The following is a 27,469-nucleotide window of genomic DNA, read 5'->3' as shown; positions in this document are numbered from 1 at the left end:
TTTAAGTTTCTCTCTCTTTCTCTTCCAATTTAAAATGGGTCTATCCCGCAAAGTCTGCCTGCCTTCTCTCAACGTCTTCTCTCTCTTTCTGTTCTACTCACTCCTTCCATATTTTGTTTTGCCTTCACCTCCATTGTCCTGGAAACTTTTGTTGCGATGGGTAAGATCCGACCCGGACCGGATCCAAAAGCGGCATTGGTCTCAGATATTTTAGCGCTATCGAGATCACCAATCTCTTGCATTCACATCAATCGCATCTCATCCGGTTCATGTTTCATCGACTGGTATCTCATTCTCGGTGTATGTATATGTTCTTTCTTTTCTTTCTTTTTTCTCAATTTATCTAAATAAGATTGGACGAACTTTTTATTGCGTTTTATTCAAGTTAGAAAAATAAAGAAAAAGAGAACATTATGAACAAAATAACAGATTCAGGAAGATGCAGAGGTGAAGGTCATACGTAAACGATATCACAAATTAGGTCTGATTCTATTTCATGTTACGTTATCAAATATTCAAATTTGACTTTTGATTAGCTATAATTTTTTTGTTATGGTATAAATCTGAGCTAATAACATGCTTTATTTTTGTTCAGCTTTGAAGGTTCATCCCGATAAAAACAATCACCCAAAAGCAGATATTGCTTTTAAGCTCATCCACGAGGTCAGCTATGTTATTTTCTTATCTCATTTAAAATAAAATAAAAAATCCTAGCATTCTTAACGTGAATATATTTATCATTTTCTCACGAGAGACAATAATTCAATATAAAATGTACGTGTGTGTGTGTGTGGACATGAATCGTACGCTTAATTCTAGAGCATCATCATGTGCTATCCATGAATTCATTCATTTTCTCAATACAACTAATATTAGGGAGTAGGGATGGTCCTTTAACCGGTTTTGGCGCCCCATATAGGCTTATTTATGTCTTTCCGACGAAACAAAGAGAAGAAGCTTCAACATAGACCGACGAAATAACATTTGTCTAAAATGCAGCCGAGTCTCACACAAATCCAAAGAAAACCGTAATGATTCTAAACCGAACCGGTTCTGTCAAACCCTCAAGGACATTAGGGACAAGTTCAGAGAAGAGAACATGGTGATAGAGAGATGTCTAAAAACCAATAGTGCATTCTTCATGGGGAACCGAACCAATGAAACCCCGCCGGTTTATGGTATACCAAAGCAAAACCGGATTAATAAGGAGTCGCCTGTTTTTAATCCATCGGATTATAGGTTATGGGGTTATCCACATGTGAGAAATCGGGTGTTCGACTACAACTTGTCGTCCGATTGGAATATGTTCACGAGAAGCAGATCCACTTGTGTTCACTCATCGTGATGATTTAGCTTTCGGTTTTTAATTACCTTTTTAATTTACTTTTTCATCCTAGTTTAAATAAGTGAGAAAACATCAATTGAATTTTGTAGCTTCATTGTATTCTATCATTTTATTCATATTGGGAAATCTATCACCTACAATCATAATTTCTCCTTCTTCTTTGATTAACAACATGAACTAACCACAACTGCATTACAGAGTTATGATACAATTGACTACATGTCTTAAGTTCTTGTTTTGTTGTTGCTATATATATCTTGGTTTAGTGCTCACGGCTAGTTGCTTGTCGTTTAAAGAGAGGAATCAATGCTTGGCTATTGTATCCACACCTGAGCCTCTAAAGAGTTAAACAGACAGATTCTTGTGTGACGGAGGATGATGCAGTGATTTATTGCTTCAAGTGAACTTGTACTGATCGATTGGCAGAGTGGTGATGGGTCAAAAACATTATACTCAGATTCAACAATGGCAACCGGTTGGGGTGATGATGAATTGAAACATTACAAGAAGTAAGAAAAAAAGGGCAATGTCCTGGTCTTAGTGGACAATGACCGGATAAAAAGGTTCGAGATAAATATTAGGATTTAAGAAACGACCACATCCTTTCCCTTATATAACCGATTCTCTCAGTGTCCCAACCCTTAGCTCTCAAAATCTGAAAAAACAAAAAAACGAGACAGTGATGAAGTGAAGATGTAATAATATAGTAGTGTCTATCAAGTTCTTCGTGATTTTTGTGTTTACCTTCCATCTCACAATACGAAACTAGGGTTTAGCTCTGCTTTCCTGTCTGTCATTTTTCTCTTCAAAAGATCTAACGAGTTTCTTTTTGTGGTCAAATTGGGCCGCAGCCCGTTTTCTTTGGAATAATACTTATTGGATCGAATATTGTTATTTGTCAAAACTATTTTTCATACAGAGTTGGAACAATACTCAGCCCTGTTTGTTTGATTATTTGGCATTTACATCCAAATGATCTATTTAGATGATGCATTTGAATAATGTTTGTTTGATTATTTAGTATTTTATCTAAATGATGCATTTAAATGAATATTTCTTTGTTTGATCATTTTGTAATTCATCTACATTCTCATTCTAATAAAAATGACTAAAATACCCATTCTATAATTTTAACAAATGACAAATATTTAACATCATTACCAAATATAATTTTAATAAAGAAATGATTTTACGGTTTTGGCGGAAAAATATGATTTTACAGTTTTGGCGAGAAATATGATTTTGTGGTTTTGGCGGAAAATATAATTTTACGGTTTTGGTGGAAAAATATGATAATAAGGTTTTGGCGGAAAAACATGATTTTGTAGTTTTGGCGGGAAAAATACAATTTTACGATTTTGGCGTGAAAATACGATTTTACGGTTTTGGCGGGAAAATACAATTTTAGGTTTTGGCGGGAAAAATATGATTTTACGGTTTTGGCGGGAAAATACGATTTTGCGGTTTTGGCGGGAAAATACGATTTTACGGTTTTGGCGGGAAAATATGATTTTACGGTTTTGGCGGAAAAAATATGATTTTGCGGTTTGGTGGGAAAATATGATTTTACGGTTTTGGCGAGAAATATGATTTTGTGATTTTGGCGGAAAAACATGATTTTATGGTTTTTGCGGGAAAATATGATTTTGCGGTTTTTTGGACTAAATCATCTCCATCCAAATGGTTCGATCAAGTTCATCCAAATGAGTTTCACAAATTAGTCTAAATTTACAAAGTCATTCAGATGGACCATCCAAATGATTCATCCAAATGATCTGTTAATTTGTCAAAAACAAACATCATTTTTCATCCAGATGATCTGGATGAAAAAACAAACTGGACCTTACTATTTGAAAATAATACTATAGAATTAATTTAATTTTAATTAGACGAAATTAGAGGACATGAAATGCCAGGCTGGCAAATTAACGTATGATTGGAGTGGGACCCATACCCGCCCTGTCAGTCCACATGCTCCGCTCTACTCGTCTTCTTCACATTTACTGCTTCCTTCAATCTTATTCTAACCATTTCTTCTACATCTTTTATTTTTCAAGTCGAATGTTCTATTTCCTATTCAGATTATTTTTAAATTTCATTGTATCTGAGCTTTATTTTCTTCCGAAATTTTATAATTTCCAATGATTTTCTTTATAAAAAATCAACTACATAAGTAATTATTGGTTCCTAAAAACCTATATAGTAGTATAGATTCAAAAAAAAAAAAAAGGGAACAGATCATAAAATTTGCCTAATCTAGTTTTTCAGGACTTAAAAAGAATGTTCTCATTAGTAAATATGAATTTTCAGATTACTTATAAACATATGGGTCTTATTTTCCCATTAGAATATAAGATAAATATGTACATTTTATTGACTAATTTAGAATAATAATATTTGAACGGTGATAAATCTAAAAGATAAGGGAAAAACAGTCAGAGACATATATGTAAACATTTTGAAAAATTAATATAAAAATCTTAATTTGAGCACAAAAAATATAATTGAAACAGAACATAAAAACAAAAAAAAATATCAAACACATGCCTTGTCTAAACAAAACTACAATAATATTTTCATATTATTATTTTGTTGGCAAGGCACACAGCTTAAAACAGCCATATTAACTTATCTCTTGGTTTTTTCTTCCTCACCCTCTCGTCGTCTCTTCTCTCTCCAAAGCCGAGAAGATTTGTCGGCGATAATACGTTACCAGATCCCATTAATCAATATGAAGACATATTCGACATTAATTGCTTAAATAGTGTATAGTATTGATTATACATTAATGATTACTATTTTCTCTCTTTTCCCACAATCAATTTCTTTCTCTATATATCTTATTTTATATTCCTATTTCGCATTATTAACAAAATCAATTTATTTGCGCATATAAGGCTGTCATTTCGGCGTCAATCTTCTTCCTTCCTTATTTTTCTTTCTTCTAAAAATTATTTATTTATGTTTCTGTAAATAAAAATTCGTTTTTTTCTGTCAATCATACTGTTTTGTCTCAGAATAAAAAAAAAAAACCTTCACTGTTTTGTGTGGTGTGGTTACGAAGAAAGAACTCTTCTCCTTCTCCTTCTTATTCTTTCTCTTCTTCTTCTCTCTCTCTCTCTCTCTGAGTGTCTGGTTACATTTGGCGCGAAAAGTTCTTCACTTTATAGCTTTTTTATCTCTTTAATTATCCGACAGCTTCGTTACAAATAAAGATGTCAGTAAGTGCGTTCTCTCTTTTTGCTTCTCTCTTAACTACCATTACATTACATACCTCTTCTTTCTAGGTTGTCCCTTTCTCGGAATTGCTCTTCTTCATCGTTTCTTTAACTATTTACTTCTCTATTTTTCATCATTCCGTTGGATCGGATTCTAAACAGTTTGACAAACCTGGATCTGTAATTCTAACTCAGATTCTTCTGTTGTAGCAGGTGGTAACAATCTTGATACTGGCATTAACCAGTGTTATTCCCATTTACGCAAACGTTCACGGCGCCGGGAAAATATGCGACGAACTTGGCCGGCGATCATTGAGTACAAGACCACACAGTGTCTCCATTACAGATTTTGGAGCTGTTGGAGATGGCAAAACGCTCAACACTCTTGCGTTTCAAAACGCCGTTTTCTATCTTATGTCTTTCGCCGACAAAGGTGGGGCCCAGCTCTATGTTCCGCCGGGACATTGGCTCACCGGGAGTTTTAGCCTCACCAGCCACCTCACTCTCTTTCTCGAAAACGGCGCCGTTATAGTCGCTTCTCAGGTATATTACAATGCTTCTTTCTCATTCTCACATTTATCCCAAACTTTTAAATTTATCCAAAAACCCCAAATTTTTACTTCAAAAGGATCCATCGCATTGGGAAGTGGTTGATCCTTTACCTTCATACGGAAGGGGAATTGATTTGCCTGGGAAGCGATACAAGAGTTTGATCAACGGTAACAAGCTACATGATGTTGTTGTAACAGGTAACAAACTATGCTTTATACATTTTTATTTCATTTTCACTTGTTACAATATCCTTCAAATTATAATATGGTTACTCCATCCTTTTCCTTGGTTAGGTGATAATGGAACTATAGATGGTCAAGGCTTGGTTTGGTGGGATCGGTTTACTTCTCATTCCTTAAAGTATAACCGTCCTCACCTCATCGAGTTTCTTTCTTCTGAAAATGTAATTGTCTCCAATCTTACGTTCTTGAATGCTCCTGCTTATTCAATCTATTCAATCTACTCTAGGTAAGAGATAGTTCAACACTATCTAGGCCTCAACCTTTTTTTGGTTTTTTTGAATGATAAAGTCTTGACTCTAATACTGTCCTTGTGCAGCCATGTATATATTCATAAGATATTGGCCCATTCTTCTCCTAAATCTCCTTATACAATCGGTATTGTACCAGGTTAGTTGTCTCTACTTCTTCTAGACTAAAACCCTTTTTGTTGTGTCTAAGCATAGAAGAACGAAATGTCTTATGTTTTGTTATGTTTCTCAGATTCTTCTGATTACGTCTGCATCCAAAACTCTACCATTAACGTGGGGTATGACGCGATTTCCCTCAAAAGCGGTTGGGATGAATATGGAATTGCCTATTCTCGTCCCACTGAAAATGTTCATATAAGAAATGTGTACCTTCGAGGAGCTTCTGGTTCCTCTATCTCCTTTGGCAGTGAAATGTCTGGTGGAATATCTGATGTCGTGGTTGATAACGCTCATATACACTACTCGTTAACCGGCATTGCCTTTAGAACCACAAAAGGCAGAGGTGGTTATATCAAAGAGATCGATATTTCAAACATCGATATGTTGAGAATAGGTACTGCCATTGTTGCTAATGGTAGCTTTGGATCTCACCCTGATGATAAATATGATGTGAATGCTCTCCCACTTGTGAGTCACATCAGATTAAGCAACATTTCTGGAGAGAACATTGGCATTGCGGGGAAATTGTTTGGGATCAAAGAATCTCCATTTAGCTCAGTGACTTTGTCGAATGTTTCTTTGTCGATGAGCTCAGGTTCTTCTGTTTCTTGGCAATGCTCCTACGTTTACGGGTCCTCGGAGTCAGTCATTCCTGAACCGTGTCCCGAGCTGAAGAGAGATGCTGATGCTTACGGTAGAGCTGCAGTCTAGTGAAACAGACTGCAAAAGAAAAAAGAAAAAAAAAGCAAGAAACATTTCTTGGGATTCTTTGATAGGATTCAATTCATCAATCATTTCATATTTTGTGGAGTTAGAGAAGGTCAGATTCTTTCCTCAAGTAAACCACATTGTCTTTAGATCATACATGTTCCTTTCGGTTATTCTGGTTTCCTATTTTTATGTTGTTTGCATATTCTGAGATAAGAAATCTGTACAGGTTCATTTCTTCATTCATGTGTAAACAAAGAAATTTTGTTTCAGCAGTTTTCCACAAGCCATTAATAATAAAAAGGAGAGATAGTTTCATTTTTCCAGAAATTTTATTTGAATTATCTCTTATCAAGCTTCAAAGCTTAATCTCTTGGTTATCAGTGACTTATCAGTTATCAATCTTCCAAACATAACCCAAAAAGCGGACCAAAGATAATACGAAAACGCCAAGAAAACAGAATTTATTTTGGCTCTAACCAAAACGTACTAACTTTTTATTTGAGTCAGCAAACTTTCGACTCCAACAACTTTTTTACTATTTTGAATATATGAAAGTCTCAATGAAAGGAAAGTACTCTGTTTCCGGTTATGCACATAAAGGTTCCAAGGTACAAATGACAATTATATATGGATGCAACTCTGCATCCTCTTATAACTTACAATATTTTGCATCATACATTGAAACCACTCCTAACAATTCCAACCTGAGATCCTCAAGTCTCATGCACCAACCACAACAAGGCAATGGATTTATAACGAGAAATTAGAAATCGTCTTCAAGCATGGTTGACAACAACAAGCCTCGCACAAACTCACTCTTTTTCGCCTTCTCCTGATCTTCACCTGAAAGTGGAGCTTCTTGAATGTCTCTGCATAAATGAAAGCCAGATACCAAGTGAGAAACAAGCTCTATGATATCTTCCTTCGCACCAGGAGTTCAATAGACGTATTATACCTTTTGAGAGATTCCTTAATCGAGACTTTTGTAGCCGCGTTTCCTACAGTCACAGGTGTAGCAGATTTGTTTGCAGACTGGTTCACTGAAGGAGAATTAAACATAAAGGATGACAGCAACGGATCAGAATCGATATTGGTTGAAGAAGTGAAACTTGAAGATCCACCAAGAAGAGACTGTAGGTTTGCTTCCCGGAGTTCCTTTTTCAAGGCGAGATAGGTAGAGCTATATCCTCCTCTTCGCAACCTTCTCCTTCGCTGTACGTAAAACCTCTCATCAAGGAATAAACACAAGTTCTACCAACATGATTGTGTACTAAATAAAGAACCAAGCTATTCACAGACTAAGCATCAAATATTGGAAATAACAAATATCAAGATGTCGAAATGTGAAAGGATATCTTAAAGAAATTCGCATGTTGCGTCGTAATATGGCCAACGATATCCAATCCCACCCTCTTAGTGCATACAGGACAGACCTGGAAAAAACAAAGAACACATTTTTAAGTCCACGTTTAAGAGGAAACAGAGATGTAGCTAAAAAAAGTAGCAGTCTGGATCATGAAAAGATCACTAATGTTACCGACCGAATAAACGAAATATTCCAAGATTGGATTCACAAGGCTGCTAAATGGATTACAGTGCTCATCTGATAAGAAGAAACAACAGAGGTAGCCAGAGAACAGTTCATCATCACGAAGAACAGAAAAAAAAAATATTCCAACATGTTCAATTTTTCTAACTATAAACCAGAAATTGCAGCATTGGATCACAACTAAGGCAAAGAACTGATCAACCTAAGAATCAAACAAAGCATCAAGATATCTATCCTAAAGCTAAAGCAGGGTTTGATAGATGATCAATTATAATTACCCCATTCTTGGCTTCAACAGGATGTTCTTCATCAATGTGACAACAAAGCCCAACAATGTCAAAATCTTCAGCGCAAAAAGGGCATATAAACTCTGCCTTCAAATCGTCTTCTCCTTCAAGATCCTCGTACCCTCCTCCTAAATACAAGTCTGCCACCAAAAAACTTCAAAAGATCAATCTCATGACCAAAGCCTAAGAACAAACACCACTTGAATCCTAACAAGAAAAATAGACGCGCGAACCTGATCGGGATTGACAGCGTCTGGAAGAAGAAGAGGATGAGGAGAAAACAGAGGGACAATTGATCCAATTGGAATCCATATCCTCTGATTCTTACAGGATTGAGATTAAAGGCGACAAATTTGAATGTGATCAAAGAAACCCTAGAAGGACGGTAGAGAGAGAGAGAGAGAGAGAGAGAGAGAGAGAGAGAGAGAGAGAGAGAGAAAAGGTGGGAAGAAGAAATGGAAGCGAAAGACTTGTTACCGAACTACAACTTCGGACAAGGACACAAGAAGACAACGTTTTGTTTCTACCTGTTATACCCTCGAGTTTTATGTTTATTTATAGTTTTGCACCTTTGATTTTCAGTCGTTTCACGCGGTTTGGTTTCGATTGGACCGAACAGAGGAAGTGGTTTCGTTGCTATGCTTCACACGTGTAACGTTGGTCTACCACAAGTCCGTTCCTGCCTGAGAATTGAAACTGCCCGCATTTATTTCTAATTAATTTTAGGAATCTTTTTTATTTTTTTCAACAATTTTAGGAATCTTAAAGTTGATTTGTCCCTTGAATTAAAAGGTTAGTAAAATACTAAAATGGAGTATCAAAAAACCAACAAACACTAGTCCACTCCAAACCTAAACCGGTATGACCCTAAATTGGTATGGTTGATAGTTGATACAATCGTTATCTATACTTAGGATATGAGCCTGTCTACTTATAGTCAATTCATTTCAAGTTGATAATTTCGTAAGTCATGATCAGCATTATGTCTAATAGTTTGGTTGATAATTGTTTGATTGAAGGAGAATAATTAGCTTAAGAACGTTGTATTATTGTAACAAATGATTCGACAGATTAACGTACGAATTATTCTTTTTATTACAAATAAAAGCTCGAGAGCGACATGAGTCATCTCAATTTGTAATAAGAAACAAAAGTAAAGAAAAGAAGTTGCATGTGAGGGAAGGGAATAAAGTTGTGGTATGAATTTAATATCTTTTATCAACAAACAAGGAAGAATCCAATTAATATTTGGCAACCAACAAATATAGAGCTTTCTTTCCTTTTTCCCTTGTGATTTTGTTTGATCTTCTCTTTCTTTCATTTTCATAGTGCAACTTACTTCACCCCACTTTCATTCACATTGGGTGCATTAATGTAATCAATCACAGACAACATTTTTTTTCTTTTTGTCTCTATCACTTATGCATATTTGAAAGACGATTTATTCAATGCAATGGTATTTTGTTTCATGATGATGAGACTGGTCCTTTTGCATCAATGCAACTATGTATATACACACATACTCGAACAAAGGACGAATGACAGATTATTTGCATCGATCGATATATAATATTGCAAACGGAGTCTTAACCACAGCATCGATTTACAGTGTTCTCATTCTTTCATCACTGAATTTGCTAAACTGTTTTAAACGAAGCCCAAATCTGTTTTATATGTCTACCTCGTTTGATAGAACAAATAAGACATAACGACTAATGAAAAATTATTTTGAAAGAATAATAACATACAGTATGTCGGCCTTGTTTGAAACTCCGACGTTAGCGACATATATAAGAGAGTTAGACACATTTTTTTTTATAAAAGTTGTTTGGGACCGAAATATGTGGCGAAAATGTTGTTAACAGTGATTACAAACGATGTTGAAGCATAATGTGTGTTGTCGTCGGAAAAACCTCAGTTACAACAGTACTGTAAATAAACCTAAGTTGCAATGTAATCACTGACTTATTCTTCTAAAAATGTAACAATTTCGCTGACTTGATCGAAAATAAGAATAATGGATGTGTTGCTAACGCTTGAATACGATCAAAATTATCTTACTTGGCAGTTAGGTTAACAGTTTTACTGCTTTTGTGTCAACGAAATAACGCAAAAATCTTATCTCTAGATAGCTCGTACTCTAGACCACAAGAGATAATGACATGACATCAGCTTTCTCATATCCACGTGTCTTCTCTTTGCTCACCAATCTTTAAGTGCCACGTGTACACTCTTCCTCACCTAACAAAAACAAACGGGTCTAGCAACAAACATTGTATTACACGATTTTTTACTTAGTTCCAAAAATCGTACAGCTAGTTCTCTCAAGCCTCAGGTATATCCGTATTATATATATCCATTTTGATGAAGAAGAGCGTGAAATAAAACAATGCAAAAAATGACATTTCGAGCGGCTCATCTTTTGTATGCGACGTGCATTACGATTGTACAAAATCATATCTAAAATTAAATTAAAAAGATTATATTAAAAGTCATCTATACGACTTCATATATAAAAAGGAATGATGATCTCAAACTTTAGGTTGAACACATTACCATTTGACATTTACCGCGTTTTTTCGGTGCTTTTATTACACAAACCTTCGGCTAGAAGTCAAACGTGTTGGCTCCGTGTGTTCTTTACTTTTTAGTGCCTGTAAATTTGTTATTTCATTTGTTAGCTGATGAATTATTTCATGCGATCAAATTTTCCAACAAAACTAAAGAATTATATCTGAAAGTAAATTTACAGATATTGAAAGTAACATTTTCAAGATACTGTCTAAGTATACGAATATATATGGCAAATGTGCATAACTTTTTTTTTTTTTGGACAAAACAAATTGTGCATAACCTTTAAATCTTTAATAATAACGAAAACAAATAATTATTTTTCAATAAACAATTTAATAATTTAAAAATCTTAAATTCGTCAATAAAGAGAGGAACACTTTTATTCTAGCCTCTGAATGTGCTTCTTCTCTCTCTCTTTTCTTCTTTCATCTTCTCTCTTCCTTATCACTTGACTTTAGTCCAAATCTCTAGCTCATTTGTCAGACAACAAATTTCTGACAATGGAAGCAATCAGATTCTCTAATTTGTCAGGTCTTCTTATTCTCTTAATGTCACTGCCTCTTTTAGTGACTTCAAAGGACGAAACTGTTTCTTGCACAATGTGTTCCTCTTGCGACAATCCATGTAATCCTGTCCCATCTTCTTACTCTCCTCCTCCTCCTCCGCCATCAAGCTCCGGTGGCGGTGGATCTTATTATTACTCTCCTCCTCCTCCTTCAAGCTCCGGTGGTGTTAAATACCCGCCTCCGTACGGCGGCGACGGCTACGGTGGCTATTATCCGCCTCCTTACTACGGCAATTACGGGACACCACCACCACCGAATCCGATCGTTCCTTATTTTCCGTTTTACTATCATACTCCTCCTCAGGGATATTCAGGCTCGGCTCGTTTACAGAATTCTCTCCTCTTTGCTCTGTTCGCCGTCTTGCTCTGTTTTGTGTGACGGCGATTCATCTGTATTTGGCCGGGAAAAGTGTACGGTGTAAAACTGAAATATCTTGTTTACTTATTTAACTTTTTTTACATTTTTGTTGACAATTTGTATTTATTATATCTTTTCAATTAATTAAGAACATTTATAACTACTCGTTGTGTTAGAAATGTTATTGCTCTCATATCTTCTTCAATATATATATCCACAAGATGGACATTAACATAATTAATTACATGAAACTGAGCTTCAGTGAAAAAAAAAATTCTAGCTTCAATTACTGTGTCAGGAAGTACAGGGTAAATTAGTTGAGTTCACTTAACACTATTTTGTCGGTTCGATTATCTGTTAATCAAACGAAATATGATTACATCCACGTCATTTTTCATTGGAAAATTATTCAATTAAACCAGTTAACCATAGTGGTTTATTTTTTGACATTTGATGTGACTGTCGTTAACTTGGATTGGATATATTGTACATCGCTTTAAAATATTATTTATTTTCCTGTTCTAAACTTTATTCATAAAACAAAAGTTTTCCTTCTTTCAAAAAAATTATTTCCAGAAAAAGGTTATACGAAACCGACAGACAACAGACCCAGTGAAACTAGTAAATACACCCAAATTAAACGAGAACTAATATTGTATTATTGTTGGCTTCAAAATCCAACATTTGTTCTCCTTCTGTTTGTGTATTTGTTTCTAGTAAAACTTTGGTTTATGATGCAATACAACTTACGATGGTCGATACAACGTAGTTTATAAAAGTCTTCATAACCCTACCAGTGCATTAAACATCAAAATTTACATATTCTGACTTCTGATGACAAAGATCCAGTGCCTCTCTAAGTAACCAACCACCAAGAGCTCTAGTTTAGGCCATGACTTTACTCATTGGCCATGTGATCGTATCTTCTTCCTCTCTCTCTTTTTTTCATCTTTTTCTTTTCAATTTTTAGATTGCCTTTTAAAGTTTCTTAAAGAAAATGTGGTAAAAATATTAGCTGGCCAGCACGTGCGAGTTATGGGTTGTTATGGTCCCACCAATCCGATCTAACACAAATTCGGTATAATCCGGTATACTGTCAGACTGGTTGTTATGTTGCATTATTGGAATACTGAATTTTAGTTGACAATTGGATTATCAATCCACGTCAGTGACTGGTCAATAGTACGTGAGTTTTTTTGTTTTAATTCTTCACGAGTTTACAAGTTGACTCCTTAATGAATAAATAAATTCAAAAGCCTAATGAGTAATGCCGTAATGGTAATGAGAGAGTAACCGAGATCAAATCGTTATACTGAACAGGTCAACTGTATCAATTGGGCTAGGCTCACCAAAGACCCTTTGAAGTTGGGCTTTACTATTTAGTAAATTTGTAGCTTTTCCCCGCCCTTTTATGCTTTTCCTTGCCCTGATTATGAATCCTCTGGGCTCTGGGGTTAACAAAATTTGTTGATAATTTGATGGGGAAACACAATTATGCTAAATAAAAACTCAGCTTATTTGTTTTAATTTTGATAATAAAATGAAAAGTTTAGATTCTTGAGATTTCAAAAGGAAAGTGGATAAAGTGAAGAAAAAGAATCAACTTTGAAGAGATTCTAGGAACATGCCTCAAATACATGGTATCCAATGGTGTGTTTATCCTATTATGGTACTGTATTGGAAAGGCAAATGAATAAAGTATAGATTAAGTAGTTTATGAGTTGACAAAATAAAAGTTTGTTTCATTTATGTTAGTAAGTTGGTTCCATGGACTTCAGAAAGAAAAATCTAGGTAAAGTTTTCGACAGATTCAACGTTGGGCCAGCCCATTTCATGTATAACCCCGTTTTTTAAAATATTGATTGTTGTTATAAAGCAATATCTAGTTTTATATAATTAAAATTTATACAAAAATGGCATCAATGAGCCCAATCCTTGAACAGTCACGTGAAACCTTTGATGTAATATGTTTGAACTAAGGTAATATAGGCCAACATTCCGTGTACCATATGCTACATTTATTGCAAATGGTCATTACCCCCATAACATTCACACTGAGTTCAAGCTGTTTGCTGCCCAAACAAGAAAGTTTTTAAGTTTAAACGATCCTCTTATTAGTTATTTCTAAAACCATTATTGAATTAGCGAGGGAAAGTTTATTGAAAATTTGGTTGTTTTCAAGGTTTCATTGGAAAAGAAGCGGCAAATTCGAACATTAGAATTTTCGTGAAAAGTTTCAAAATAAAATCTATGTGCTTGACAGATAGGCAGTCTCCATTCTTGTCCTAATAAAGACAAAACTTTTCAATAAAATACAATTGTCGGAAGAAAATCATTTTGACCTTTCATTCATTCATTCATTCTTCACCAGAGATCACATAAACAAGATACAAAAATTTCAAAATTTAGTTAATTCAAACAACACCAAAAAAACGCATACAAAAATTACACATTAATTCGTTACACATCCTACAAAATTAATTATTATTTCACCTTAAAACTTAAGATCCAGAAAATTCGTTAAGCATAAACGGAAGAAGCATAAGAGAGAGCCATGAGTAACACGGCGGCTTGCTCTTCTTCGCCAAGCTTATTCCGCCGTTGATTCTCAGCCGTTGATCGCTGCATCATCACTTCTCTCCCCAATTCCATTAATCGCTGCTTCAACGAGTCACCAAACTTCGGGTTTCTGTTATGACTCTTCTTCTTCTTATCTTCTGATCTATTTGAGATCAGTGTTCTTCTTTTCTTTCTGTTTCTGATCCCGCATGCGTTACAAAGCGACTACACAAAAAGCAATCGGATCAGATCGAACTAGATAACAATTAGGTCAAATTAAGATCGGGGAAGAGACTAACCTTGGGACCGGCAGGACCGCCTCGCCAAAGAGGGGTTTTGCTGGTACCACAAATGGCACAACTCTTCTTCTCGTTGCTGATAGCTTCATTACTGCTACTGCTGCTGTGTTCTTCGATCGCATCTACTGATGTGAGTTTGCTTTCCATTGATTCTGAATCGATTACCTAAACACAGAAGTAGTAGCGCGTTAAGCTTAATCAATCCGATCGCTAGATATCAGAGCGAGAAGAGGGAATCAGATCACTCACTTTCTCGGTGGGATCTAGCATTACCAGCTTCAGGAACCGCAGATCGTGATTCGTGAACTAGTGTCAAGTCAAGAAGATATGGATCTAGGGTTTCCGATAGAGATCAGAGTAGGCAAGAAACATATAAGACTTGATGAGAATTCAAAGACGAGTGGATCAGGGGAACAAAAATTTGAATCTTGAAAGTAGAAACAGAGAGAGAGAGTGTCAGAGAAACAGAGATTTTTTTTTTTTGATTTCAAAGAAACGACCCAACAGATACCTCACAAAAACTAAACCAAATGGCCAATTATAAATGAAATTGGTTCGGCTAAACCCTAGCTTTAATTTATTGCTTTAAAAGACGAAATTACCCCTGTTTACGTCCTCTAATATCAGGCTAGAGCCACCCGCCAAATATCGCACATAACCCTGTAGGAAAATTTTCGCATAATTTGGGCGCCATTTCGAATGGCGTCGTGTTTTTCCTAATAATGGTGTTTAATAATACTTTCGTCCCGGTTTAATGTCAACCAAGAAATGGGGAAAAAGTCTTTAATGACGTCATATCTCTCTCTTCCAAGTTTAAGCTACAGTGTTATTACATGGACCGGATCGTGAATTTGATGTGCCACATAACTTGGATCCGACCAGATCAACAGCTCTAACCTTTTCACTTAGGTATTGAAACGAACACTGCATACAAACAAATGTCTTAAGACTACATTCTTCATCTATGAAACTAGAAGACATTCTTACCACATCTCAAATGCAAACAACACGGTACCAATCCTAAATTACGGCGATTCTAATCAAATCATAAAGAGTACAAAAGTGTTTTCTCAGTAAAAACTTCACATCTCGTTGTCAATGATATCGTGCATCATCTGTAACGGAATTAGCCCTTCTGTCCTGATTGCATCTTTGCTTGGGTCAGGACTGATGAAGAATAATGTAGGTAACCCTCGAACCTGTATCACAAGAGTTGGTTAATGTAAGAATTTACATTGATATGCTGAGAGGAGATTCATGAAATTTAAAAACATAAGCTGCAAGTTACAGTATACCTGCATGTCGCGTGCAAACTCGTACTCATCATCTGTATCAACTTTCACGATTATTGCATTGCTCTCATACTCTACTGCAAGCTGTTTCACAATGAGCAAAAACTATTTAACACGAGTGTCATGAGTGAAAAAGCAAGTAGATAAAGCCAATCAATAAGAAGATGCTTAGATTCTCCTATCTCACACATTTCTTTTGAATTTGTAGACATGCCAACTACGCGACAAGGTATCTTTGTCATAAAGTATGGGAGAAACAGTCGTAAGATTGGAACTGTTTAACTCCTTTATCTAATTCACCAAAAGAACTAAACCATAGAAGAGACTTGATTAATGAGAGCGGTCTTTCAACTCTAGTCAATTGCCAAACCAAGACCCAAGACAAATCCAGAGTGCCCCCAATACATTTTCATAGCCCCTCTTTAAACATTAAGATCTCAGTAAACTGTAAAGATTTGTTGATGAGCTACCAAAGCTATAATGCACTGCCCAACTCCTATGCAAGTTACAATAGTACTGCACTAGACTTAACAGTAATATACCATCACATTTCAAGATTCAAGTATATTATAACGAACAACCGGGTTCCAAGAGCCAACGTTTGGAAATATATAAGCATTCTAGAGTCTACACATGAAGCAAGTGAAATGGAGAATGTGTAAGAAAGTTGAGTTATGAGAATCCATGGTACCATTTCTAGTTCCTGGGCCATCAAGATACAAGGTCCACACCATGTCGCATAAAAATCAACAATCAACGGCACCTTCCTATCTCCTTTCACCAGTTCCTGAAGTTCTTGAGCTGACAATTTCTTCTGTCAAACCATAAGAAAAGGAACAAAAAACATCCAGAAATCAGTGAGGCTTCCACATGATGGTATCAACAAGAGTCATTCATAAGATTCAAATTAAGCAAATCTCTATTCTGAAGTATTTAACAGTGTACTGGTCGAATCTTTGATAGAACTACCATATATCGTTCTTATATAATAACTACATCTATGCCCAGCCAACTTAATTTCCCAGAAAGGCGAAAAAGGAAGTCGTAAAACGAAAACAAACATGAAATTTTTTGAAATCGACAAAATATGTTGTTTGGAGCGTGAGAGAAAGCGAGAAATTGTCCGTACCACAAGATAATCTTCTCTGACAAACTTGCCGCGAGGCGGAGGACAGAGAAGCTTTCGCGGACGCGTCAACGGCGAGAAGGGCAAGTTTCCGGCGGTGGAGGAGGAGAACGGCGCGGCTACCGGTCGGATTTCCCTCCGGATAAAGAGAGAAGACGGAGCATGGAGGGAGGATAGAATCGGCGATAACGGAGTGTTGAGGTGTGGAAAAGTTCTGGATTGAACAAGAGCCATTTTGGAAATCGATTTCTGCTTCAAAATGATTTCAGTTTTAGCTTTTGAGGGGTTTTAGACGATAAGGCAATTGAACTGGACATATACTAATAGTTCATTAGTTCTTGTCTTTTTACAATTTACTTGCTCAGGTAAAGTCAAATTCATAATAATTTATTGCTGTTTTATGTATACTTTACTTCATAATTCAAATAAAGATTCGAGTCTTTATAACTCGAAGATAAACCCTTCCTTAGGTTTGACCAAAAAAAAAAAAACCTTTCCTTAGGAAATCAGACACCAAACATATTAAGACCAATAAAGGGTTTATGGTTTCAATTTTTTAACCGACATACAAACTGTTGTCAACACAAAAACAAAAGACTCCACTGTAAGTTTTTATAACCCTCCAAAATTTAAAAACAACACAAAGGTCGACTCACGACCGGTGTACCAGTCATTTCAAAAAAATAGCCCTGGACAATGAACCAAACACTTTCTCAGACGCTGTACTTTTAAACCGACCACCCGGTACAAACCTCTGAGACCAGACCAGACCAGACCTGGAGTATAACCATGGCAGTGAAACTAGACTCTGACTGACTCTGACCTTTCACCATTCTCAAGTTGCAAGCTTCCAATTCCATTCCTGTGGGTTTATATTGATCTAAATATCAGATTTTGCATGTTTTCATCAAGAGACGTTGTTAGAAATTTAAGAATTTTTACTTTTATTTACCTTCAGCTGAAGTTGAATCCTCCGGATGGTACTGGAGCTTGATTCCCTCCAAACTGGAACCCAGCCTGAGAACCATCAACACCTGGAGGTTGCTGTGTCTCATCATCTTCCTCTTCAAGCCAGTATGTCTCCAGAATTTTAACAGCCTTCTCATAGATCTCATTGTTGTCATGGCTCTGAAGGTTCTCGATCTTTTCTAGCCCTTCTGCATCATCAATCAGCTGAGCGTAATAGTTCATGTCTCCTGTGTGACCCAAGTTCTTCTCTGCCTCTCCCACCTTCAAAATGTTTTCCAATCCTTCAAGGCAGACAGTTATGATTCTTGGATCTGGGCAAACCAGGAGATCGCATAATGGTTTTATGCACCCTTGCTCCACCAGGTATCTGTATAACCAACGGGAACAGAACATCAATATATATATACACAAAGTATATATATGAGAGAAGAAACTGGAAGTTAGAGGAACGCAAAAAAGACAGTGACATACTTTATTTGATCATGAGAACCACCTGAAGTTGCATTTGAAATTGCCCATGCAGCTTCCTTCTTAATGTCAAATTCAGCATTTTGAAGCAGACTCACCAACGGGGAAATCAAATTAGCCTCAACTACCGTCTGCAACCATCAGGGGAAAAACAACACAATTAATGAATAGGTATAGAAGTCTGGATGGGAAACGGTACAAAACATATGATGAAACAGTACTAATTGCCTACCTGGATCTGATCTTTGTTGCCTGCTGTGATGTTTGAAATCGTCCAGCAAGCTTCCTTCTTTATGCTTTTCTTATGGTTTTGAGTGAGCAGGTTGGCAAGACAAGGTAGAGCACCACTATTGATCACGCACTGGAGAAGAAGTAAAATCAGATTTCCAAGTAAAACGATGTAAACTATTTCAGATATAGAAAAATCACCTTTGCTAAACTCATGAAAAACCAAATTTCACCAAGCAAAAAATTTGTGCATGTTGTTGGTTTAAACTTTAAAACAAGAATTAATTGTAACAAAACTCAAACACAAGCAATATATAGCAAAAAAGGCACTGCATCCTATCTGCTAATATGGACAGAGTGGCAACAGAGGGAGAATCTCATGATAAGCATTCAATACTCCCATTTTTCACATAAAATGTTGGATATGAATAATAGCAACAGGGTGCCATACATTTGAACAACACCTCATCGCAATTACCAGTCTTGGATTAGATGATATGCATGGTATATCACTAACTTCGACATGTTTTTGCTATCGGTTCAATTAATGAAAAGTTCTAGTGGTATCTTCAGACCTATTCCTAAAGGCCAAAGAATTGCATAACCACAAAGATATTCTTTGGCATAGTAGGAAAAATATATACTATCATATACAATGTGCAAAACCGAAATACTGTGAGAAATTCAATAGACAGGATTTAGATCCATACCTGTGTTTGTATATCATCTCCAGTAACTATATTTCCAACAGTGCGAAGAGCAGGAATTAGCACAGATGGAGAATGATGGCTAAAAATCAAGAGCAAGGTATCAAGTTATTTGTCAACAAATGTGTGAAGTGGACATGAAATAAGGGAATTATAAAATGGTACTGACAGGAGAAGTTCAACAAGTTTTGGGACAACACCGGCCTGGATGACAGTCTGGATTTTGTCATTGGTCCCATCAGAGAGGTAAGAAAGAGCCCAACAGGCATCTGTCAAGACTTCTTCATCATCTGAATGAATTAGTCGTTCAAGGGCGGGAAGAGCAGGTTTGACCTGTTAAACATGCTTCATATGTTAGAAGAATACTAGACATAAACATTGACGAAACAAGCTTGGAGGGGAAAAAAATAGACCTGGTCAAAGTGAGGCTGAGGCTTGCCACGACAGAAGTTTGACAAGGTCCAAGTGGCATTTCGAAGCATGGACAATTTAGCATGCTCATTAAGCTGATTGAGCAGCGGAAGCAGTGCCCCACATCCAAGAACAAGATCACGGCACCGTGGTGAATCACCAGCAACGTTACCCAAAGCCCATACAGCCTGCAGGTTAGAGCGAAATCTTAAGATCAGGGTTTCACAAAATTTTCAATTGCATAATCTCTCATAATAAATGAGAAGACATTCTGTAGTCATCAGAAGTTCCATACCTGTTCACGAACATCATCGCTAGGGGAAGCAAGAAGCTGAACAAAGATTGGAACAGCATTGTGATCGATTACAACCTTAGTGTGATCCGATGTTCCAGATGCAATGTTTGTTAGAGCCCAAGCTGCCTCAAACTAAAATAAAAATCATAAAAGATGAGAAGAGAAGATTACAGTGAAGAATGAATCAATAAGAGACATTAATTATCTCACCTGAATGGCGGGGTAATCTTCTTTCTTAAGAAACTCAACAAACCTAGGAACAACACCAGCACTTATCACTTCCTCGATTGGAGGACTTCTCTCTATGCAATTATAATAGAGACAGAGAGACAAAAGTTAAAGGGGACACTCCAAATTATATCAAAACGGGAAATAAAAGAGAATTAAGAAAAGGAATTACCAATAGAGAGAAGCTTCCTGAACTGAGTAGTGGACTCAAGCTGCAAGGCAGGGTCATCGGACCAAACCCCAGCGACCATATCCTTCAGACTATCCAACTACAAATGTTTTTTTAAAGCCAATCAATCACAAGACAACTACCGTAACCAGAACCCAAAAACGAAACCCTAAAACCTCAGTAAGCCGACATGAAAATCACAAACAAAAACCTAGAAAACCGACAACAAGGAGTACAATCGAATCATCTAAAAACCAGAATTGTACCTTCTTATCGACGGAGGCGGCGGAAGCTGAAGGGAAACCCTGAAGAGCTTGCATACCTTCACGTCTCTTCTTCATCAAACTCTCCTCACGCTTGCTTTTACGGATCTCAACCATGTTGTCTTCTCTCCTCCGTCGTCCTTCCTCCGCATCCACTGCAACTTTGTATCGGTTCCGGCGAACCTCCGTCTTAGCGTTGGGTCTCAGTGACATGGCTCTTGCTCGACAAAGAAAATCCGATGAAAAGATATAAACCCGATCAATGAATGCACACAAGCACACGCAAAGACTGGTCTGTGTATTATATAGATCCTGCCGAGAGCAAATAAATTATAATTATAAAAAAAACCTAAAAATTGATTTGGGAGTGGAAAAGTGATAAAGAAAGAGTTAAGAAGCAGAGGCAGCGAGGGACAAGTTGACAACAGCGCATCCAAAGAATGAAAGCACTTTTTTATTTATTTTTAATCTTTGTTCTTAATTTATACTGTAATTGCTAAAATATTCACTTATTTACAGTTTTGCCACTATTTATTTATGCAAACAGGTGTCCACAATTAGGTTATTTACATAATTAGCCCCTTACTATTGTGTTCTTTGAGGCAAGCTAATGTATTCTTCTTTATATCTCAACAATTTGAAGATCCTTTTGTTTTCATGACTTACAAGTGGACTGCGATTATCTTAATATTAACGTATATAGACCTTGGTTACTATATAACTTTTTGAGTTTTGAATCTACGTTTGTGTTTATACATTTTTTCCTTTCCAATGAAAAGTCGTTGTTTGTCATATATGGATTAGTTATTTCTCTCTAGCGAGATATCCTCAGTCAGATTGTCCACTCTTTAACCGACTACATACCGATCATCGAAGACCAACCTATGAAAGTAACTGACGAGATCATAAGTTTGCTTGGCCATGAACCAGACCGCAATCAAGGCTAACAACGCCGGCCAGATAAACGGCTCAATAGCTGGGTTGGCGCTACGGGAAAATCCAAGCAGAGGTAACAAAGACTTCAAGAGCAAGTAAGGGATGCAGAGTGTGGCTAGAAGTGTGGTTATGATCGAACCAATCACATCTTGAAGCAGCCACATTGAAGGAAGCTTATTGATTCCCACGTTTCTGATTCTCTTGAACTTTCCCCGCCATGCCTTAGTCGCGAAACAGTTGACAGGAAACGAGATTTTTGCTCAGGAGGCAGGACAGTTTCTTTGTTATGAAGTGATATCCCAAGGAAAACCACCTGACTATGGCTGGAAACGAGATTTGACGCAGAGTGAGGAAAATTCCTAAGTAGGCAAAGGGAATTGACAGCGTCATCATGTATCCAAGAATGACAGGTGAGTTTTCGAATAAACCGCCACCTCCTACAATTGCTATTGCAATCCAGCGAAAAGAAAACGGCAGAAGAATAAAGAAGAAAGACACACATATGCTGATGGTAAGAGCCTGTAGATAAGATAACAAACAGAACCTGTTATTCAAAACATGCTCCATATGGTAATTAAGTTACATAGGGTGGACGAAGGAAGAGAACTAGAAGGGACATTAGACTTACATCAAAAGATTTGTTATCCAGAAAGAAAAGCAGCCGTCCAATGGCTCCAAGTTCGTGAACAGCAACACCAACTAGCCTAGGAGGTTCCCCGAAGAAGCTTTGCAATAGAGAATAATACCACTCACAAACGATCTTGTTATATTTCCATAAAACAAGCACAAACCCATCTCCTAAGACATTCTTAATCAAGATGTCAGCCTGAAACCCAGCAGGATGTCTCGCGATAATGGGCTCGTGTATGGGTATCCTCATGAAAAACACAAGATGACCGTTGTATAACAGGCCATTTAAGAAACATGCGGACTTGGTAGACATTCCATAATCTCTCTTGAACCCAACAACAACTTCTTGGCCCAAAGGATGTAAAGAAAGGCAGTATGTGTTCAAGATAAACGCCATAGCCCAAGGAACAACCATTCTCACGTAAGGTGATGCTCTCATTAACACAAACACGTATTAGAAACTCGTGAACTGGAAGTCTCTCTGGAGCGTCCTACAATGAAAACAGAGAGCATTTCATCAAACATTTGGTGTGCGAGATTCTTCTTAAACCCATATTACAAGAAACAGAGAAGAAATCGAAAATCCCAACACCATGACACAAATATAATCCCCAAAAACATCACTCATAACAAAATACTAGTAAATAACTTTGATATTCTTTCTAAAATCGCAGAAATTGAAGTTTAATCGAAAACGAAATTGTCACATAACGCTATAGAACAAGAACCTCATTCTTTAGAGAAAAAGAGGTTTGTATAATAACCTCGCACTGCTTGTATCCGCGGAGATTGAGCCAGATATGAAGACAGTCTTGATGAACATTGATGGAGCCTCGACACGCGCACCGGATACCATAAGGGGTTTCCTGGTTCCTCCGGTGATCGGCAAATCCTGCACAAGTCTTCTTCTTCTTTATCATCATCGTGTTTGTCTGTGTCTTCTACCAGAGTAGCTTGATCGTCCATTTTTCTGATGAAACAGAAAGGTTTCTTCTCTATCTCTCGTCTTCTTCACTTCCTTGAGTCAAAGAAATTCCAAATTTTGAAAAAAATGGTTTGCTGCTTTATTTATACCCCAATTTGTAAAAGGCCACGACTCTGGGTTCATTCAATGGGCTTATATGATTTAGCAACGAGATAGATTAATTAGAGGCCCATATATGATTTATTAGGGCACGTTGGTCATTTAAAGTCCACTATAAATTCAATCAGAAATTAGGGTTTTGTGTTGCAGACGCCGTATTTGTATCGCGGAAAGTAAACCTAGCCGAGCAGATCTACCTCTCTCTCTCAGTACTCAGGTTAGCTTTTCTTATATCTACGGCCGATCTCTGGCTTCATTTCCCCCTGTTGTTTCGTTCGTTATTCAATTGAATAGTTTGTATTGTGGTCTTGTGTCTCAGAGATGGCCAAGTCGAAGAATCACACGGCGCATAACCAGTCGGCGAAAGCCCACAAGAACGGAATCAAGAAGCCAAGGAGACACCGTCACACCCCAACCAGAGGAGTAAGTCTCTTATTACAGTTCTAACCTAACTGATTTCAGATTCGGGTTATAGTGTTGGAGGTTTGATTATTGCGTTTATGTGAAATGATGTTTCAGATGGACCCTAAGTTCCTGAGGAACCAGAGGTACGCAAGGAAGCACAACGTCAAGGCCGGCGAGAATGCTAGCGCTGAAGAATAAGTGTTTTGATTATCTGTGAGACATTTTGAAGTTTTTTTTTAATGAATTTAAGACTTTCTTAGACAAAGGAACCAATTTACTTTGCGCTTTTGATCATGTTTACGCAATTGTGGTTTGTGTACTCTCTTATCCTGGCCTTAATTTAATATCAGCAGTTTTCTATGCATCTTCTCTTATCTGCAAGTTACTTGATTCGTTACCGATTCTTTTATTGTTTAGCATATATGTTTGTGTGTACCTGAAATCTGATAGCCGAATTTGATCTACAAATTAGATGTTAAGCATATAATCCGTACTTGATCTACAATCATCTTTGATTGTTAAACATATATGTTTTGTGTTTTTATTGTTTCTTTTAAATTACATGTAGCTTCGCTATTTGTTGGTTCATGATTGCCCTAGTTGCTGCATCTTCAGGATGATTCTCTATAATCCTGTTTTGTATAAAATTGTCTATTGGTATTGACCATTTACAATACTGTCGTTCCTGTTTGGTTTTGTGTATGCCTAGTGTTTACGATTAGTAATCGTTTGAGGTTTCATTTTGGATAAAATAGGGCATCTTCTTTGCATCCCACTGGTCTTCATGCATCAATTTTGTTTAGCAACATCAATAATAATCTCGGAATAGTTTTAAAACAAAGTTAACCCTACCAATGTTTAAGTTTAAAACTTTAAACAAATGAAGTTGTGATGACTAAAGAACCCATTTACTCTCCCCGAATGTTACACAGAGATCCTGATAGGTCAGAAGAACTGTTAAATATCGTTTCGGCAAGCCTGACGTTGTTTAATCTCATGTCTCGATCAGAAGGAAAACGTTCTAAATTTTATTTCTAGAAAAATTTCACTCTAGTTAACGAAAGCAGTTGTTGAATAGTGCTTCTAACTCAATTGTTGACGTTCTCAGTCCACGTCCTGTATTACCGACTCAACTCACATCATCAACCCTCAGATGCAGCCAATTCCAGGTCATATGCCTCCTCATTAACTATTTTCCTTCTTATCATTTATTTAGATGAATTTTCAACTCTTAAACATTTTCTTGTATTTTGTCCCTAACAGACAAATGTGTTCTGCTTAAGAGAGCGAGATCTTCTAGAGCGATTTACTTCTGAAGTTGCACAGCTTCAAGGGAGAGGAGAAAGTCGAGAATTCTCTTTCCTCCTGGTAAAGCATTTTTTTCACCTAAAATTTGCTTCCTTTTCTGTTCTCCGACCTTTAGGATTCAGTAATAGTTTTCTTCTCCTTTCCATCCGTACTTGCAGAGTCATCAACTTGCTGAAGACTTAGGTAAAGCTTTCACAGAGAAAGCAATGCTTCAAACCATTTTGGATGCTGAGGCAAAACTACCTACTGGCTCAGTAAAGGTAGGTCAAAAGGATTATTACCTGTGACGTTTTGAACCTATTCAGTTGAATCATGGTTGTTTTGCTAGCTCTAGGGATCACGGATGGTACTTCAGGCTTCCATGTCATATGATTAGCCATTAACGTGCAGAGTAATTGATTTTAAACTATAGTTTTTTGCTCGATAGATTGTAAAAAGCTGTGAGACAAGTGGGATGTTTTGCTTCTCTGAGCACAATAATAGTTCATCAGCTTTAGTCACTAGCAAAGGAGACTACGCACTAGCAGAGGAAATAATCTAAACTAACTAGTAACGACCTCCATGTATTTGATGACAGGATGTGTTGGGTCTTGTAAGATCAATGTACGCATTGATCAGCCTGGAAGAAGATCCATCGTTGCTGCGATATGGTTACCTATCTCAGGATAATGTTGGAGATGTGAGGAGAGAAGTTTCAAAGCTCTGTGGAGAGCTTAGACCACACGCGCTTGCACTCGTCACTTCATTCGGCATTCCAGACTCCTTCTTGAGTCCAATTGCATTCAACTGGGTCGAAGCCAATACTTGGTCTTCAGTTTAGTTACCTGCTAGTAACAATCTCTTCCATAATTCCCATATATCTCTTATAAAAGTTATGTTTCCACAAATCTACAGAAACTGTTGTATGCTCGTCATAATAAAAGGGTATATATGATATGTATCCAGGGTTTATTCTTTACTTAAAACTGGTCCAAACAAAAATGTTTGGTAATAATTTCAAATTCTTATAATAATTGTTATTATGATTCTTGATTGGTTTGAGTTGTGGATAAAATTTTTTGAGTACTTAATTCATTCAATTTTCACTAGACATGTTTATATTTTTAATTTATATTGAAGTTTGCCAGATTAATTAAGGAAACACAAACGACTAAAAAAAAAAAAAAAAAACACAAACGACTACGTTAGGTGTGAAAACAAAATTGAATTTGTACGTCTCTAACGACCAAATGACTATCAAATGACAGGCAAACAGTTTTCTTAACGGAAAAAATACAGTAAAAATAAGAAAAAACCGTTTGATCATGTTTATAAAAAATTGAAGTGGGCTAATTTTGTCAAATTGATTTAGCTAATGAAACGGGCCTAAGTGGGTCTATTTTAAGCAAGTATACAAAAGCTTCATTACCGGAAGCCCATATTCTCGCCAATCACATATAAGAGGCCACTATCGTAAGCCCATATATTATCTAAGAGGCCACTGTGGTCTGTGGGGTGATTTAAATTCCATCTAGGGTTTTGACTATTGTGTATGTCACCTATCTTTCCTCTCGCGTCTCTCCCCTTTACTCAGGTTAGCTGCTTATATCCGGCTGATCGCTGGATATAATTTGACTTTTAACTCTTCTCGTTTGTTTCGTTGGTGATTGAGTTTGAAAAGTTGTGTTGTGCCGTTGTTACAGAAATGGCGAAATCGAAGAATCACACGGCGCACAATCAGTCTGCCAAGGCGCATAAGAACGGAATCAAGAAGCCAAGGAGACACCGTCACACACCAACCAGAGGAGTAAGAGTCTCTGTTACATTTTAAACCTATAAACGATTACAGATTCTGATGTTACATTTTAAAGCTATAAACAATTTTCAGATTCGGATGTTACCTTCCAAGTTTGATATTTAATCTATTTTTGTGAAATGTTGCAGATGGATCCTAAATTCCTAAGAAACCAGAGGTATGCAAGGAAGCACAACGTCAAGAGTGGCGAGAATGCTGGTGTCGAAGAGTAGATCTTTTGATCGTCTGATTGACAGTTTAAGTTTTTTTTATGAATTTCACTTGTTTAGACAAAGGAACCAATGTTCTACAATCAGGGATTATGTCTATCCAGATTCTCTTATATATTTTGCATGTTACTTGATTTGATGCAATTCTTTCACTTGTTCGTTTATGTTCATGTAGACCTATAATCTGAAAGCTGAACCTGATTTACATATATAGGTTTGTCTGGCCTTTACTTGAATCAATCTGGTTTTATTCACCGATGCCTGTTACTTTTCTAGCTTT

At 36.7% G+C, this 27,469-nt stretch overlaps 11 protein-coding genes, 1 long non-coding RNA gene and 1 other non-coding gene across 23 annotated transcripts; 7 read left to right on the top strand and 6 right to left on the bottom strand.

Annotated features, from left to right (window-relative positions):
* Window positions 1–46: 46 nt before the first annotated feature.
* AT3G06778 (Chaperone DnaJ-domain superfamily protein) lies at window positions 47–1,568 on the top strand. Its single transcript, NM_001084648.3, has 4 exons — window positions 47–300; window positions 430–481; window positions 596–663; window positions 920–1,568. The coding sequence occupies exons 1-4, from the start codon at window positions 157–159 to the stop codon at window positions 1,343–1,345; spliced, it is 690 nt and encodes a 229-aa protein (NP_001078117.1). The 5' UTR covers window positions 47–156; the 3' UTR covers window positions 1,346–1,568.
* Window positions 1,569–1,716: 148 nt separating this feature from the next.
* Window positions 1,717–2,121, bottom strand: AT3G00230. The gene is made up of 2 exons (NR_143789.1): window positions 2,090–2,121; window positions 1,717–2,000 (listed from the first exon to the last, which is right to left on the bottom strand). It is a non-coding gene; the product is annotated as an uncharacterized misc_RNA (transcript).
* A 1,831-nt stretch (window positions 2,122–3,952) lies between these two features.
* Window positions 3,953–6,821, top strand: AT3G06770 (Pectin lyase-like superfamily protein). 5 transcript variants are annotated; one of them, NM_180194.3, is made up of 6 exons: window positions 3,953–4,566; window positions 4,777–5,106; window positions 5,192–5,312; window positions 5,409–5,583; window positions 5,674–5,744; window positions 5,838–6,821. In NM_180194.3, exons 1-6 carry the CDS (start codon window positions 4,561–4,563, stop codon window positions 6,473–6,475), a joined length of 1,341 nt encoding a protein of 446 aa, NP_850525.1. In that variant the 5' UTR covers window positions 3,953–4,560; the 3' UTR covers window positions 6,476–6,821. The 5 variants fall into 5 exon arrangements, with proteins under 5 accessions (NP_850525.1, NP_850526.1, NP_001326102.1 ...); NM_001337677.1 differs by having other exon boundaries at window positions 4,509–4,566; window positions 4,774–5,106; window positions 5,838–6,794; NM_111557.2 differs by lacking the exon at window positions 3,953–4,566 and adding an exon at window positions 4,582–4,632 and having other exon boundaries at window positions 5,838–6,794.
* A 107-nt stretch (window positions 6,822–6,928) lies between these two features.
* On the bottom strand, window positions 6,929–8,836 carry AT3G06760 (Drought-responsive family protein). 2 transcript variants are annotated; one of them, NM_001161122.1, is made up of 7 exons: window positions 8,545–8,836; window positions 8,303–8,451; window positions 8,173–8,226; window positions 8,013–8,053; window positions 7,885–7,908; window positions 7,431–7,682; window positions 7,038–7,344 (listed from the first exon to the last, which is right to left on the bottom strand). In NM_001161122.1, the coding sequence occupies exons 1-7, from the start codon at window positions 8,621–8,623 to the stop codon at window positions 7,239–7,241; spliced, it is 705 nt and encodes a 234-aa protein (NP_001154594.1). In that variant the 5' UTR covers window positions 8,624–8,836; the 3' UTR covers window positions 7,038–7,238. The 2 variants fall into 2 exon arrangements, with proteins under 2 accessions (NP_187332.2, NP_001154594.1); NM_111556.4 differs by lacking the exons at window positions 8,013–8,053; window positions 8,173–8,226 and having other exon boundaries at window positions 6,929–7,344; window positions 7,431–7,693; window positions 7,831–7,908; window positions 8,545–8,757.
* A 2,306-nt stretch (window positions 8,837–11,142) lies between these two features.
* On the top strand, window positions 11,143–12,043 carry AT3G06750 (hydroxyproline-rich glycoprotein family protein). Its single transcript, NM_111555.3, has one exon. It carries the CDS (start codon window positions 11,386–11,388, stop codon window positions 11,827–11,829), a length of 444 nt encoding a protein of 147 aa, NP_566291.1. The 5' UTR covers window positions 11,143–11,385; the 3' UTR covers window positions 11,830–12,043.
* A 369-nt stretch (window positions 12,044–12,412) lies between these two features.
* AT3G01885 lies at window positions 12,413–12,764 on the top strand. The gene has a single exon (NR_140868.1). It is a non-coding gene; the product is annotated as an other RNA (long non-coding RNA).
* Window positions 12,765–14,126: 1,362 nt separating this feature from the next.
* GATA15 (GATA transcription factor 15) lies at window positions 14,127–15,282 on the bottom strand. Its single transcript, NM_111554.5, has 3 exons — window positions 14,916–15,282; window positions 14,667–14,831; window positions 14,127–14,592 (listed from the first exon to the last, which is right to left on the bottom strand). The coding sequence occupies exons 1-3, from the start codon at window positions 14,934–14,936 to the stop codon at window positions 14,329–14,331; spliced, it is 450 nt and encodes a 149-aa protein (NP_566290.1). The 5' UTR covers window positions 14,937–15,282; the 3' UTR covers window positions 14,127–14,328.
* A 155-nt stretch (window positions 15,283–15,437) lies between these two features.
* TRX z (Thioredoxin z) lies at window positions 15,438–17,439 on the bottom strand. Its single transcript, NM_111553.4, has 4 exons — window positions 17,088–17,439; window positions 16,650–16,772; window positions 15,962–16,042; window positions 15,438–15,865 (listed from the first exon to the last, which is right to left on the bottom strand). The coding sequence occupies exons 1-4, from the start codon at window positions 17,316–17,318 to the stop codon at window positions 15,749–15,751; spliced, it is 552 nt and encodes a 183-aa protein (NP_187329.1). The 5' UTR covers window positions 17,319–17,439; the 3' UTR covers window positions 15,438–15,748.
* Window positions 17,428–21,270, bottom strand: IMPA-1 (importin alpha). Of its 2 annotated transcripts, none has more exons than NM_180193.3 (11): window positions 20,826–21,250; window positions 20,563–20,659; window positions 20,373–20,464; window positions 20,163–20,294; window positions 19,870–20,055; window positions 19,626–19,789; window positions 19,460–19,538; window positions 18,754–18,882; window positions 18,525–18,652; window positions 18,037–18,420; window positions 17,428–17,946 (listed from the first exon to the last, which is right to left on the bottom strand). In NM_180193.3, exons 1-10 carry the CDS (start codon window positions 21,033–21,035, stop codon window positions 18,039–18,041), a joined length of 1,599 nt encoding a protein of 532 aa, NP_850524.1. In that variant the 5' UTR covers window positions 21,036–21,250; the 3' UTR covers window positions 17,428–17,946; window positions 18,037–18,038. The 2 variants fall into 2 exon arrangements, with proteins under 2 accessions (NP_850524.1, NP_187328.1); NM_111552.3 differs by having other exon boundaries at window positions 17,463–17,946; window positions 18,027–18,420; window positions 20,826–21,270.
* Window positions 21,271–21,412: 142 nt separating this feature from the next.
* Window positions 21,413–23,425, bottom strand: AT3G06710 (E3 ubiquitin ligase). The gene is made up of 3 exons (NM_111551.4): window positions 23,153–23,425; window positions 22,387–22,879; window positions 21,413–22,277 (listed from the first exon to the last, which is right to left on the bottom strand). Exons 2-3 carry the CDS (start codon window positions 22,825–22,827, stop codon window positions 21,981–21,983), a joined length of 738 nt encoding a protein of 245 aa, NP_187327.2. The 5' UTR covers window positions 22,828–22,879; window positions 23,153–23,425; the 3' UTR covers window positions 21,413–21,980.
* Window positions 23,426–23,519: 94 nt separating this feature from the next.
* Window positions 23,520–24,467, top strand: AT3G06700 (Ribosomal L29e protein family). 3 transcript variants are annotated; one of them, NM_111550.5, is made up of 3 exons: window positions 23,520–23,689; window positions 23,792–23,895; window positions 23,992–24,467. In NM_111550.5, exons 2-3 carry the CDS (start codon window positions 23,794–23,796, stop codon window positions 24,073–24,075), a joined length of 186 nt encoding a protein of 61 aa, NP_187326.1. In that variant the 5' UTR covers window positions 23,520–23,689; window positions 23,792–23,793; the 3' UTR covers window positions 24,076–24,467. The 3 variants fall into 3 exon arrangements, with proteins under 3 accessions (NP_187326.1, NP_001030651.1, NP_001030650.1); NM_001035574.2 differs by having other exon boundaries at window positions 23,619–23,689; window positions 23,794–23,895; window positions 23,992–24,241; NM_001035573.2 differs by having other exon boundaries at window positions 23,688–23,895; window positions 23,992–24,241.
* A 301-nt stretch (window positions 24,468–24,768) lies between these two features.
* AT3G06690 (putative acyl-coenzyme A oxidase) lies at window positions 24,769–26,168 on the top strand (the record flags this gene model as incomplete). Its single annotated transcript, NM_111549.4, has 5 exons — window positions 24,769–24,821; window positions 24,986–25,046; window positions 25,141–25,245; window positions 25,344–25,445; window positions 25,763–26,168. The coding sequence occupies 5 exons, from the start codon at window positions 24,769–24,771 to the stop codon at window positions 26,003–26,005; spliced, it is 564 nt and encodes a 187-aa protein (NP_187325.4). The 3' UTR covers window positions 26,006–26,168.
* Window positions 26,169–26,645: 477 nt separating this feature from the next.
* On the top strand, window positions 26,646–27,443 carry AT3G06680 (Ribosomal L29e protein family). 3 transcript variants are annotated; one of them, NM_001202903.1, is made up of 3 exons: window positions 26,646–26,758; window positions 26,868–26,971; window positions 27,109–27,443. In NM_001202903.1, the coding sequence occupies exons 2-3, from the start codon at window positions 26,870–26,872 to the stop codon at window positions 27,190–27,192; spliced, it is 186 nt and encodes a 61-aa protein (NP_001189832.1). In that variant the 5' UTR covers window positions 26,646–26,758; window positions 26,868–26,869; the 3' UTR covers window positions 27,193–27,443. The 3 variants fall into 3 exon arrangements, with proteins under 3 accessions (NP_001189832.1, NP_187324.2, NP_001118594.1); NM_111548.3 differs by having other exon boundaries at window positions 26,715–26,758; window positions 26,846–26,971; window positions 27,109–27,340; NM_001125122.1 differs by lacking the exon at window positions 26,646–26,758 and having other exon boundaries at window positions 26,765–26,971; window positions 27,109–27,327.
* The last annotated feature ends 26 nt before the right edge of the window (window positions 27,444–27,469 follow it).

The sequence above is a fragment of the Arabidopsis thaliana genome, chromosome 3 (genome assembly GCF_000001735.4).
Source record: "Arabidopsis thaliana chromosome 3, partial sequence".
Taxonomy (NCBI): Eukaryota; Viridiplantae; Streptophyta; class Magnoliopsida; order Brassicales; family Brassicaceae; genus Arabidopsis; species Arabidopsis thaliana.
The sequence above is the reverse complement of the archived record's forward strand: the minus strand, read 5'-3'. Positions and strand labels throughout refer to the sequence as shown.

What these genes read in the sequence shown, in the direction of transcription:
- AT3G06778 (NM_001084648.3), top strand. Translation starts at nt 157, where the DNA reads ATGGGTAAGATCCGACCCGGACCGGATCCAAAAGCGGCATTGGTCTCA. An exon ending in TAAACGATATCACAAATTAG is followed by an intron (nt 482 to 595) that starts GTCTGATTCTAT and finishes ATTTTTGTTCAG; the next exon opens with CTTTGAAGGTTCATCCCGAT. An exon ending in CTTTTAAGCTCATCCACGAG is followed by an intron (nt 664 to 919) that starts GTCAGCTATGTT and finishes CGCCCCATATAG; the next exon opens with GCTTATTTATGTCTTTCCGA.
- AT3G06770 (NM_001337677.1), top strand. An exon ending in CCGTTATAGTCGCTTCTCAG is followed by an intron (nt 5,107 to 5,191) that starts GTATATTACAAT and finishes TTACTTCAAAAG; the next exon opens with GATCCATCGCATTGGGAAGT. An exon ending in TACAATCGGTATTGTACCAG is followed by an intron (nt 5,745 to 5,837) that starts GTTAGTTGTCTC and finishes TATGTTTCTCAG; the next exon opens with ATTCTTCTGATTACGTCTGC.
- AT3G06760 (NM_001161122.1), bottom strand. Translation starts at nt 8,623, where the DNA reads ATGGATTCCAATTGGATCAATTGTCCCTCTGTTTTCTCCTCATCCTCT. An exon ending in GCTGCAATTTCTGGTTTATA is followed by an intron (nt 8,054 to 8,172) that starts GTTAGAAAAATT and finishes TCCATTTAGCAG; the next exon opens with CCTTGTGAATCCAATCTTGG. An exon ending in ATTAAGGAATCTCTCAAAAG is followed by an intron (nt 7,345 to 7,430) that starts GTATAATACGTC and finishes TCATTTATGCAG; the next exon opens with AGACATTCAAGAAGCTCCAC.
- AT3G06750 (NM_111555.3), top strand. Translation starts at nt 11,386, where the DNA reads ATGGAAGCAATCAGATTCTCTAATTTGTCAGGTCTTCTTATTCTCTTA.
- GATA15 (NM_111554.5), bottom strand. Translation starts at nt 14,936, where the DNA reads ATGCTAGATCCCACCGAGAAA. An exon ending in TGCTAGATCCCACCGAGAAA is followed by an intron (nt 14,832 to 14,915) that starts GTGAGTGATCTG and finishes TTCTGTGTTTAG; the next exon opens with GTAATCGATTCAGAATCAAT. An exon ending in GCGGTCCTGCCGGTCCCAAG is followed by an intron (nt 14,593 to 14,666) that starts GTTAGTCTCTTC and finishes CTTTTTGTGTAG; the next exon opens with TCGCTTTGTAACGCATGCGG.
- IMPA-1 (NM_111552.3), bottom strand. Translation starts at nt 21,035, where the DNA reads ATGTCACTGAGACCCAACGCTAAGACGGAGGTTCGCCGGAACCGATAC. An exon ending in GCGATGATGTTCGTGAACAG is followed by an intron (nt 20,056 to 20,162) that starts GTATGGAACTTC and finishes TCTAACCTGCAG; the next exon opens with GCTGTATGGGCTTTGGGTAA. An exon ending in AAACTTGTTGAACTTCTCCT is followed by an intron (nt 19,539 to 19,625) that starts GTCAGTACCATT and finishes CTTGATTTTTAG; the next exon opens with CCATCATTCTCCATCTGTGC.
- AT3G06710 (NM_111551.4), bottom strand. Translation starts at nt 22,827, where the DNA reads ATGAGAGCATCACCTTACGTGAGAATGGTTGTTCCTTGGGCTATGGCG. An exon ending in TGGATAACAAATCTTTTGAT is followed by an intron (nt 22,278 to 22,386) that starts GTAAGTCTAATG and finishes TCTTATCTACAG; the next exon opens with GCTCTTACCATCAGCATATG.
- AT3G06700 (NM_111550.5), top strand. Translation starts at nt 23,794, where the DNA reads ATGGCCAAGTCGAAGAATCACACGGCGCATAACCAGTCGGCGAAAGCC. An exon ending in GTCACACCCCAACCAGAGGA is followed by an intron (nt 23,896 to 23,991) that starts GTAAGTCTCTTA and finishes ATGATGTTTCAG; the next exon opens with ATGGACCCTAAGTTCCTGAG.
- AT3G06680 (NM_111548.3), top strand. Translation starts at nt 26,717, where the DNA reads ATGTCACCTATCTTTCCTCTCGCGTCTCTCCCCTTTACTCAG. An exon ending in CGTCTCTCCCCTTTACTCAG is followed by an intron (nt 26,759 to 26,845) that starts GTTAGCTGCTTA and finishes GAGTTTGAAAAG; the next exon opens with TTGTGTTGTGCCGTTGTTAC. An exon ending in GTCACACACCAACCAGAGGA is followed by an intron (nt 26,972 to 27,108) that starts GTAAGAGTCTCT and finishes GAAATGTTGCAG; the next exon opens with ATGGATCCTAAATTCCTAAG.